The sequence below is a fragment of the Ammospiza nelsoni genome, chromosome 3 (genome assembly GCF_027579445.1).
Source record: "Ammospiza nelsoni isolate bAmmNel1 chromosome 3, bAmmNel1.pri, whole genome shotgun sequence".
Lineage (NCBI taxonomy): Eukaryota > Metazoa > Chordata > Aves > Passeriformes > Passerellidae > Ammospiza > Ammospiza nelsoni.
This window is the reverse complement of record NC_080635.1, coordinates 64548750-64560781: the sequence shown is the minus strand read 5'-3', so window position 1 is coordinate 64560781 and position 12032 is coordinate 64548750. Positions and strand designations below refer to the sequence as shown.

The 12032-nt window shown below is 40.7% G+C and overlaps 1 protein-coding gene across 1 annotated transcript; it reads left to right on the top strand.

The window, feature by feature from the left end:
• Positions 1-1519: 1519 nt before the first annotated feature.
• GJA1 (gap junction protein alpha 1) lies at positions 1520-10858 on the top strand. Its single transcript, XM_059469447.1, has 2 exons — positions 1520-1762; positions 7774-10858. Exon 2 carries the CDS (start codon positions 7790-7792, stop codon positions 8933-8935), a length of 1146 nt encoding a protein of 381 aa, XP_059325430.1. The 5' UTR covers positions 1520-1762; positions 7774-7789; the 3' UTR covers positions 8936-10858.
• Positions 10859-12032: the final 1174 nt, after the last annotated feature.

Here is a 12032-nt window from a genome sequence, read left to right as displayed (position 1 = left end):
AACAAAAAACAAGAGGAGGAAAAAAAAAAAAGTCAAAACTGACAAACTAGCAGCCACTATGAAAGGAAAGAGAGGAAACCGAGCAAACCTGTTGTCTTTGTCTGCAGCTGGAAGAAGGGGAAAGGAAGGTGTGCGCTGTAGTGTGCTATCTCTTTTTGTCAAACAGGAGGCACTGTGGGCTGCTATTAACTGCTCCAGAGCAAGAACCAGGATGGGTGTGTTTAGCTCCCCGCTTCGAAGCTCCCTGCTGAGTCTATTTCTACAAAGATCTTGTCTTACTTCTCTTCTCTGTAGAGATCTGGGTGAAAAACAGTAGGGAAGAGCTGTGAAAAATAAGCAGTAATATCTAGGTTGTGTTGCAGAATGTAACTCATTATTTAAAAAATAAACTGTAAAGAGGACATTTATCTAGGAATAGCTCCATACCCATTACTGAACTTCTCCCCTTCAAAGACCAAAAAATGCTTATCCATGCTACTGAACCCAGAAATAACTCTTGAGAATAACATGAGTTGAAACCCAAGTGATTCTGGTACAACCCAAAGTGTGAAACTTCTCAGAGAAGTCTCTGACCAGGACACTTCTAAAGAAGCTCTTAAGTCCCATGGAGCTGCTCCAGGACATGAACAAGTACAAGCCCAATTCCTAATGCCTTTTGAACTCCATGTGTGAGGAGCTTAAAATAAAGAAATAAATTAATTTCTGTTCTGCAAGAGACAAGGCATTTTTTAAGGAGCATTTAACCAGGGTCTTGCCAGGAGCAAAGCCAAATTAGTTTTGTTCCAATTGCACAGATAAATTTTGAAGGATGTTTTTATTCTATAAAATATGTTCAAAAATTATCAAGAACATGTCTCACTATTGAAGCCTGATTCTGAATTTTCCTGGAAAGAATATCCTGGAATGTGAGATAATTTCTTCATTTCTCCCGTGGGACAGACACGTGCACACACAAATAATCGTTAAAAAATATGTGATGTGTATCTTCCGTGGAAACAAACACGCTGCTCTTGGTGTGTGCTTTCATGTGTGCACGTAAAGGAAATTGACCTCGGTAAACAAGGCTGTGTTCGCAACAAAAAAGTAGAGGGCTTGGGAGGGCTTCCTCTCCTGAGTGGTGGCTAGGAGATGCAATTCCCGCATCCAGAATGTCCACGCTGGTTACTCATGAATGCCCTTCCCTGCATTTCTGCCTTTCCCTGCATTTCTGCCTTTCCCTGCAGTGAAACCCCTGGCGCACACCAGAGAGCCAGCTTTGTGGCATCTGTGTCCGGCGAGCCCAGATGCGGTCACCGCGCCGCCCAGGTGCCCCAGTGACCGGGGGCTGTGGAGCGGCTGCTGACTGCCCGTGCATTTATTTTGTTACATCAGCAAGAGTGGGCTGCCATGCTCTCAGGCTTTCCGCGGGCTGGTTTTTTGCTGTGCCTTCAATCCCGTCCCTCCTCCTCCTCCCCCAGCTCGGAGCTCTCCGCCCGCAGAGCGCCCCTCCTCCTGGGCTCTCCCCTCCCCTCTCCCCTCCTCTCGCACAGTCAGAGGCTTGAAAACTTGTTAAAAGCTCTCCCAGTGTTCCAAGTTAGAAAAAACTTTTACGAGGTATCAGCACTTTTCTTTCATTAGTGGGGAAGGAAGGATGAAAAATACAAAACAGCAGTAGACTTTTAAAGTTTAAATAGACAGGTCTGAGTGCCTGAGCGTGCTCTTCCATTTTAGTTTAACCCTCCAAAGAAGTGCTCTGATCCATTTTCACTGCTGATCAGCAAGGGTAAGTTGAAAGTTTTCCTCTTTCACTTTTTCATCATTTTGTCTATCCTTTTTTGTTTTTCTGAAAACATTTCTTTTTTCTTCTTTTTTTCCCCTGCGCCCTAAGAACTCTGTGTTATTGCGTTGAGGGTTGAACTTGTTTAAAAACACACATCTCTAAACAGCGCAGATTCTCTTTAAGCGCTCAGTTCCAGCTTGGAGGAATGCTTTGCTTTCTTTTGTCACATTTCTATACATTTCCAGAAGTGCTACACTTTTACAACTTGTAACCTTGTTCGGCCGGAGGAGGAACTGCGGCGAAGTTGTGAGCGCCGGGCTGAGCAGATTTGTTGCTGCCACAGGCGATCTCTCCCCTCCACTGCCTCTCGGGCTATCTCAGCTCTTTTAAAGAAAAAGCCGAGGTGTGCTTCACTCTCCTCTGCTGTACCGAAATTGCATCAGAAGTTAGCAACAGGGAGACCTTGCCTTGGATGCGTCCCATTCCTTCCCCACACGTTTTGCTTTCATATGGAAATCCTGATTGATGCCTGATAGTTTGAGCAGAGCAAGCGCCTTAATTAGATGCCTTGTTAAATGCTGCAGCTACTGAAGTGGTGACTTTCACGTGGTCTTCCTGATAAGTTTTTTTCTCCTTTTCTTTTAAAATAGATGTGATAAAATCCAGACACCGGGTTATGGATTTTTAACCTGGTTTGTATATAGTTACTCTGTTTTAGCAACCTCAGTGAGGGATTTTAGAGGAGGAATGTGGGATATCATGATATGCCTTACCACATTGGCAATGTCTGTGAAAGTCTTGGGTAGATATAAATGAAAGTTGTCTAGGAAGGACTGTACATAACCCACATATGACACATTCCCTGTGTAATACCTCAAAGACTTAATTGTGAAAAGGCAGATGAAAAAATACTTGAGCAGCATCTCTTGGAGAACTCAAAACCTTTTCATGTTGCGAGACTTGGAGTGATTCCTCGTAGCAGTTGTTGCCTGCTGCTCGCCAGTATTTAAAAAGCAGCACGAGGAAGGAGAAAAAAGAGCCTTCAGCTGAAAGACAGACAAAGCAGAGAGTCTATCTTATCGAGTAACGCACGAACAAGGATATTGTGTGCTTATATGTGTCCTCATATTTTGCCTTGAGATAACCAGCAAGCCTCATGGAGCAGCATATTTCCTCTGAGGATTTCATTTTTTTACGTGATTCTTATGACAAAAACCCTGGCAATGAGCACAACAATGGGATATGGACACCTTTTGCCTGACGTCTGTCCCAATGTGTGCGCGCGATTGTGTGTGTGTGTGCGCATAGGGAGCGAGTTAGAAGACTTGCGTGAAGCTTTCATCCTGCCATTTTTAACATCTGGACAGCACACTACGCGGCAGAATTTAAGCCTCTAGTCTTTGGGATGTTTACTGAAGTGTTTCCTTCAGAAACTTCAAAGCCAAACACTGGCACTGACCCACGATACCTAACAAGCACTCGAATGGCAGAAAGGCAAGGGGCAGGCTGGGATCAGGAGAGGGAAGACAGGGATGGAGACAAGGGATTTGATTTGCAACATAAAGCTGAATGCTTATACACACAAGAGTGCAGACAGATTCAACACTCTAAAGTTATCTCAGGTCTCATATTATGCAAGCCCAAGAGACTAATTTTATCTGCCTCTGCAATGAACCAGGGCCAAGGATTCCTGTGGGTATGGGGAAGGTTAGAGGACATTGAGCAATGCATCTGTTTCATTAGATGCATTGCTTTCTTTCCCCCCAATCTTTGGTATCTCTTTCCCAGGTTACTCACTGAATTTGTCTCCTGTAGAGGCACCTGGACTGTTGTTTGTGCCATTTATGTACTTGGACATCCAGATTTCTAGATTCTCAAGCAGGAGCATCAGAGGGCCTAAGGCACCCTCAGGGAATTCAGCATTCCTTACCTTAATTACAAAGTGAGTCAGGAGAGGGATGAATCTAAACATTAACACAGAGGATAAACCTGACTGGTACAACTAGGGAACATCTAAGAAAGTGCTTACAGTTGCCTGTGCAAATATGCTTTAAAATTAAATTAGGTGTGGAGGGCACAAGATGGGAAAGGCAGAGGCTGTGAGGTAGATCTGGTAGTGACTGACCACCAGCAGTACTGGCAGACAAAGGGAAAACCACAGTTGTGACACACTAAATTCTAGTTACTGCAACCATTTTGTGCGTAATCTTTGTCCTGTGGATGAAACAAACTGAAGCTCATCTGCAGACCTATATATGAACTATACCTTCCCAAGGGAATGTCTGCAAGGCATTTGCTTATTTTTATAAGATTTTGGAAATGTAGCCTTCCCTGTTCCAGCAGGTCCAAACCCAATGAGTTGTATAGTCTTTCTCTGTGATTCATGTTACTTTTTGGAAATGCTCAAGCTGATTTATATTTGGGGTCCAGAGCTTTCTCTTTTGTTGTCTAGGTGTGTGTGAGCACAAATACAAAGACAGAAAAAGTTGGAAATATGAAGCTTTGGCCTGTTTTGGCCTTCCAATTACTTCAACTGCACAATTCCACTTTAGAACCCACTCTAACCCTTGCTGCTCTTCCGTCCACTGGCATGTGACCTTCTAACACTGTAGTCAGACCTAGGACATTACCACAGCACTGAGTTTGCATTATTCTCCTTGGAAAATATGAACCAGATGACATGATGAATGCCGCTCATAAAAAACAGTTCTAGAATTTCTTAATTGTGGCTTACAAATCAAATGTCTTATATATGTGGTCATCCTAAACCCGTGCAGATGAATGCTGTCAGATCTCCTGCTGCTCTATGGATTTTTTCCCTGCCTTTACCCACACACAGTAGGACCTGGAAGAAATCCATCTTTTAAAGACTGCTGGATTTTAATACTCGGCCAGCATTAGTCTGCCTCAGAGAAGGTTATGATCCTGTAAAGTATTAATCAGTAGGAACTCATGAAATGCACGTACTCATCATCAGCCATATCCTTAAACTCCTGAAGTAATGAGTTTGTATGAATTGAATAGGCCAGCCTGTGTCATTCAGTGGACTCCTTTAAGTTATTTGGAAGTGTTAAAACAAGCTAAAGTCTAGAAAGCTAGAGAGCTATTTTTAAAGGTTGTCTGCCAACCATTTCAAGCTAATTACAAAGCTAGAATACTTAAGTACCTGTTTGATACAAAACCTCTTTTTATACCTGGTAAACAGATTTGTAATCGGTTAATAAAACTGGTCTTTCAGTGCCCTGAAAGTAAACAAGTTAGATCCGATGAATGAATTTTCTCTACAACAAAGCAAAGTACTGTGTTTCATAAAGCAATGGAATCCACTTAAGAAAAGGAATAATATATTTGTGCCACCACAAGGTTATCTGATTAACAGTACAATGTTTTGAATTGATGTGGGTTTTTTTATCACTGGCAAAGGCTAGCATGTAACTGATCTCTTTTTTAAAAAGTTGCTTTTCAGAACTATGTATGAGTAATTCAAGCATGGAATGTTTCCTCCTGGAGTTTATATTGCCAGCAGACACAAATGAAACTTAGCAATTTTGCATGCTGAAGCAAATTAAAAAATAGGGAGTAAATTCTCCAAATACTGCAGGTGTGGGATTAAGTAGGTCAAAACTGAAGTAAATCATATTGCACTAATGAACCAGAGAGGAGTGTAATTAGAAAACAAACAACACATAACTGCCTAGAAATAACATATCCTCTGTTTTCTTAATCAGGCTTTCAATCTGAAATAACATTTAGACAGTAAAAAAAGTACATGGAGTCTGAGGAAAGTCTGTTAACCCAATAGTTTCTAGTCACTAGAAGGCTGACTAATTAAATCAAGAAGCTGTTACTTGAAAAAGGCTCCTTCTGTCCCCTTGCACTAGGACATGGAGCAAATAGCTTGCGTTTAAAACAAACTTCATGTGTTGTATGGTTACAGGCTGTTCTCTGTTTTAACAATCCCTGCCTGAGGAGGAACGTGGTCACATTTCATTCCAGACTTCCCAGGGACCTCCACACATCGCTGCCTGACTCCTTCTCTGCCGCTCCAGCCCAAAAAGACAAACTCACTTTTTCTGGGAAGGATGAAAGCTGAAGATGGCTGAGGGGATGTGTCAGAGACAAACATGCTGTGTTTGCTCCTCCTGGCAGAGGCTCCCAGTTTTAAAAGTTTGAATCAGGCCTGATCCTTTGATGGGGCTTCATTCATGAGAAGAGCTAATTACATGAGGAAGGGTCAACAGGCTGCAGTGGCTGAACTTCTGAGCCAGCTGTTAAGGCAGATAGAGGAAATGGCCCTGGGGTATTTTTCAGGGGTTCAAAGATAATTGGCATCTCAGAGCTATCAGAGCGAGTACTTTAAACACTGTCTCCCATTACTCTCTCAGACTCGGTGGCAGGAACGGTGTGTTTTTATTTGGCATCTATTGTTATGTTTGAGTTTGCCAGATTTATACTCTTGTGTTCCCAGTGACTCACCGCTTCTTGAAAGCAAGTCTCCTTGGTGCTAAAATTTCCCATTTTATGAATTATCCAAAAAGTACGTATTCTATAAATGACCTCCACTAGGGAATATAGCCATGATGCAGTGGGGAGGAAATCATTTGGACATTATCAAAACTGTTAATACCAGGAAGGGATTACTCAGCATCCATGGAACAAATATCTGTGCCCAGCAGCATTCACATTAAAAGGGAAACCTCATGATTATTTTTCCTTAAGTTCCAGATTTCATATGATTTCATGCTTTTTCATGTTGGGCAAGTAAAAATATAAGTTTTAATAAAATTGCTATGTCCAGTTGGTAAAAATTGATAGTGAATTTTTTTTTTTCTTAGGAATCCAAAACATCAAACAAACTATTTTATTTCGTATATGTCATCCTGTGTGTTTCCAGATATCCTGAGAAGCTGCCTGTGTCCCAGAAATGAGCACTTTAAAACTCAAGTCAGGAAGGACGCTTAAAACTTGCAGTGTTCAACACTTGGAATGCAAATTACAAGCCAGGAGTTGCCTTACAAACTGAGCATATTTACCTTTTTTTCCTGCTAAATCTTTTCCTTTCAAGACAAAGAAGGAATTTAAATACTAAAAGATGCAAATACAAACCTGAAACTCCAATAAATTAAGCAAATCACAGATAAACAGGAAACCAGTTCCTCCAATATAGTAACATGATCTTAGCTGTATTTCATGTATTTACAATTTTTTGTTCCTTAATAAAACTGTAGGTAAATAATGCTTTCTTTGATCTTCGTGATGCAAATACTAATGTATAAGCTTAATTTAGACAGCAAATGCTTCTTCTGAAGTTTATTAGAGTATAAACTTGGCATCATTAGGAACTATATCCTTAAACCTACTACATGCTATGAAGTTGCAGGCAGAAGCTCAGTTTAATATTGCTGTGTAGGAAAAATGGCATGTATTTTACAAAGGCAGAATTTTAGGTATGTGACCCTAATATTAACCTAAGATAACCTATTGTATTTGGGTTATATTGTGGTTTGCCTTTTTAGTATCTGAAAGAGTGAACATAAGAATTACAGTGAATGATCAATCCTTACTGAAACTGAGAAATCTTTCATATATTCCCAGGATATTTAGGCAGTGCTACTACTTATTCCACACCCTGCTTCAGCTGTCACATCTGTTTTTCACCTGAGGCAGGTGTAGGTAATGGAACTGAGACTGCCATCAAGGAAGCTGAGCCAACCACAGTGATCACTGAGGGTTATCATGGGCCTTCCTGAAAACTGGAGTGAAATTAGAATTAGGAACTTTTTCAATTGTGCTCTGAGACATTAGATGTTACTTTTTCTTTTAGTTTCCCTGACTTCCCACTTCACCTACAGACTTACTAAACTCCAGTTTCTCTTCAGATTGTATAAAATACATTAATTACAACAAAGTTGACCACACTGCTCTATTAGCATTGATCAGTGATTTAGTATGTCAAAGGTATTAAAGCTGTGACTTAACCCTTGCTATTTTTTTTCCTTTGTGTCCTTGTTTAGCCAGCATCCTGTGAAGATGGGTGATTGGAGTGCCTTGGGAAAACTTCTTGACAAAGTTCAAGCCTATTCTACTGCAGGAGGGAAAGTGTGGCTGTCTGTCCTCTTCATTTTCCGAATCTTGCTATTGGGAACAGCAGTTGAATCTGCTTGGGGAGATGAACAGTCTGCATTCCGGTGTAACACTCAGCAGCCTGGTTGCGAGAACGTCTGCTATGACAAGTCCTTTCCCATCTCCCATGTACGCTTTTGGGTTCTGCAGATCATATTTGTGTCTGTACCTACACTTTTGTACCTGGCACATGTGTTCTACGTAATGAGGAAAGAAGAGAAGCTGAACAAAAGAGAAGAAGAGCTAAAAGTAGTGGCAAATGATGGTGTGAATGTGGATATGCATCTCAAGCAAATAGAAATTAAGAAATTCAAGTATGGGATCGAAGAGCATGGCAAAGTGAAGATGCGTGGGGGACTGCTCCGTACTTATATCATCAGCATCCTGTTTAAATCTGTCTTCGAGGTGGCTTTCTTGCTGATACAGTGGTACATTTACGGGTTTAGCCTGAATGCCATCTACACCTGTGAGCGAGACCCATGCCCACACAGAGTGGACTGTTTCCTCTCCCGTCCAACCGAGAAAACCATCTTCATCCTCTTCATGCTGGTGGTGTCCTTGGTGTCTCTTGCCTTGAACATCATTGAGCTTTTTTACGTGTTCTTCAAGGGTGTCAAGGATCGTGTAAAAGGGAAAACCGACCCCTACTCCCACAGCGGTGCCATGAGCCCTTCCAAGGACTGTGGCTCCCCCAAATACGCTTATTACAATGGCTGCTCATCACCGACCGCCCCCTTGTCTCCCATGTCTCCCCCAGGGTACAAGCTTGTTACTGGAGACAGGAACAACTCCTCCTGTCGTAACTACAATAAGCAAGCCAGCGAGCAAAACTGGGCCAACTACAGCGCGGAGCAGAACAGAATGGGGCAGGCTGGCAGCACCATCTCCAACTCGCACGCCCAGCCCTTCGACTTCTCCGATGAGCACCAGAACACGAAAAAACTGGCGTCAGGACATGAGCTGCAGCCCCTCACCATTGTGGACCAGAGGCCTCCCAGCAGAGCCAGCAGCCGAGCCAGCAGCAGGCCTCGACCTGACGACCTGGAGATCTAAGCTTCTGGATGCAGTACTTGCTCAACTACAAAACGACGTGCATTGGAAGATGCCGTCAGTGCTGATCTTGTTCCAGTGGAGGTGGTACTTAACAGTCTCAAGCAGGAGATTTTAACAATCATAAAAGAAAAAAAAAAAAGCAAAACAAGCAAACAAACTTTTAAAATACTTGCTGGTTCTTTGGGGGGTGTGGGGTTGGTGTGGGGTGGTACAGTACACGTTGATATTTAATGTAGCTGGTTTAAAGAATTTAAATACTAAAAAAAAAAAAAAAGGAAAAAAGATAGGTAGTACTAAGGTAAAGGGCTGTTTTTCTTGAAAGGCTGTAAATATCTGAGTGTATGTGTATGTGTGTACTATCATGTTTGTTTCTAAAGATTCTTCCGTAATACTAAAACCCAATAATAACTGAACTCACATTTGTCAGGGTGAAGTGCTACCTGAAGATGAAAACATTTTTCCTATTCAACATGCAAAAAAGTCCAGGATTGCCTCTGATCATTTCCCTGTCAAGAACATTCCATTCTTAGAAAGTGCACTTTGAAGGTAAACTTTCCTACATGGTCCCCCGGGTTGTTGGAAGGCTCCTGTGAGGACAACTTAGTCTTTGAGTCGTTCAATTCAAATTTCAGGCATGGCCCACTAAGAAATACTTTGGTCACCTGCTCTTCCAGCCCTTCATGCAGGTGTATTTTGTGATGTGCGTAAATGGGATGGCTCCACACACGTGGAACCAGCAACGACACAGTCTTGCCCACAGCAATACTTGTGTCCTGCTACTTGTGTAGAGTCTCTTTAGTATTATATGAAACACAGTTTGCTGCCACTTGCAGATTTAAGCATCAAGACAAGCAAGCAGCTGCCTTTAGTGAATTTTATCACACCTTTATGTGTATTAAGGGTGTAGGTATGTGTGTGGATACGGACGTAAAGGTATACACAAAACACCCTCAGAAGCATAAGCTGAGAAATAAACGCACACAGGTTACTTGCAGTTGACACTTTCTCATGGATGTTGTGAAGATCTGGGCCACTATGGTGTTTACATTCTCTGGTTCCTTCAATGTAAGTGAAGCACACGTTGTTATATTTTTTTAATTCTATAAAATATTTTCCATGTATCCTAAATGGATGCTCTTTTAAAAATAAAAATAAATAAATCTAAAGGGCCTAATCCTGGATGTCTTGCTCTGGAAAATCTCTCTTTCAAGTTGTTGGGAGTTTTGCCTCAACAAATCTGCAGGATCAAGCCCAAGATGTAGCGAACCATGTTCTTGCTGGCATGAATGATTTTCTTTTGTAGAAGTTAGGGGTGGAAAAGACCCATTAGGTCATCTAGCCAATCTCCCTGATAGGTAATAATGATGCTTGAATGATAGAAGATGTAGTACTGTAAGCAAGCTTTAGTCTTTTATGTGAGAAACTTAGAAGAAGTGCTTTGTGCTGGATTAATAATAAAATATGCCTAAATGGCTTTTGCAGTAACTGGTATTTTTCTTGTTCTAAATATTCACATTTACTGAACTGCAATGTCCACTGAGTTTGACAGTTAGGTCTTTCTAGATGGCTCTAGCAACTTTAGTGTTTACAGTTAGATTATGTTTGAAATGCAAGTGAAGTTGAAAGGATTTTTAAAGAGTACAATTCTAGCTAATTTATTTGAAATATATGCTAAAGAAATCTACCAGTTTCTTCAAATGCATAGCCTCTTAGCTGAACACAGATTGACCAAGGAAATACATAACTTGGTTTCATTTTGCAGCAACACAGATAAATTGTTTCATTTAATACATTATATTAATTTGTTTGACATTCCATGTTAAACTACTGTTGTCTTCAACTTCATTGCATGTATGCAACCATAGTTTGTCAGATCATGTTGTCTGGAGAACATTAGTCAATAAAGTTTTAATTTAGTATAAATACATTTTCTAATTGTCTTTTACTGTTTCATATGTCCATAGATATCTTTAGTTTCAGTCTGATAATCCAAACTCATTCCTCCTGTGTTCATTTTTCCCCAGTCACTCTGCATTTCAGAGGCTTCATTTATTTAATCCATCTGGGTTTGCTTTGAACTGAAATTCCACAGGACCATGTTCAGACACCCTCACAACAACTGGAAAAACAAGCATTTTCTCCACCACTCCTGAAACTAAGTAATGTTCAGTATGAAGAAATCTTGCTAGGAGTCTCAAAAAATGTATATTTATTTGCAAACTATTATAAAAATGACAGTCCTAAAAGATTGTCGCATAATTTCTCAAGCAATTTTTATATGTGGTTTAGATTTAACATTATGAAATCATTGCATCCAGTTTACACGTCATCAGATTGCTCAAGTGAGAGTCAGTTTCAATTTCTAAAATTTAAACCTCATTCCTTCAAGCTCATTAGGAGAAAGGTACCGATTTTGATAAGGCTGGGATTTTGCACATTGCTTCTCCTGCTTCACCCCTTATGTTTCCATTACTGATAAAGTCATACAGTGCTTGGCTTTTCAGGATTGGACTGTAGATGTAAGGTTGTTCAACTCTTTCCTTTATTTGAAAAATGAAAATATAATATTCCTGTGATTATCATAAAAGGTTTTACTTTCAAATTTACTTGTTATTTTAAGTCCAAATTCTTCCCCTTTTTATTAGTAAAAATGGGTAAAAAATCAAGGCAGTGGTAGTGGATTTATAGCTTTGAGAGATACTACAAAAGTACCAGCACAAGGAATGACTCCTTGAAGTTTTCTTTAAATAATAACAATGAGTCATATTCAAGCTGGGTTGTCCTAGTTCATCTGCACAAATGGGAGGGCATTCCAAGCATTTTATAAGGATCATGCCCTTGGAAAGGTGGACACCAAAGCATTCAGAGAAGGGCTCATCCTGAGATAAAATGTAGTGTCTCCTAGACAGGCTGAATGTCAGGTATGTCCCATGGGGCTTCTTGGACAACTGAAATAATTTAGTGCTTCAATACCAAGGCTCTCTGAGTGATTTTTTTTTTTTTTTGGTGTAATGCATGTATGTACATGTGTAGAGTACAGACATCCTAGAGGCTATTTTTCCCACCTGGATTTATTTCTGTGGACGGCATTTATTAT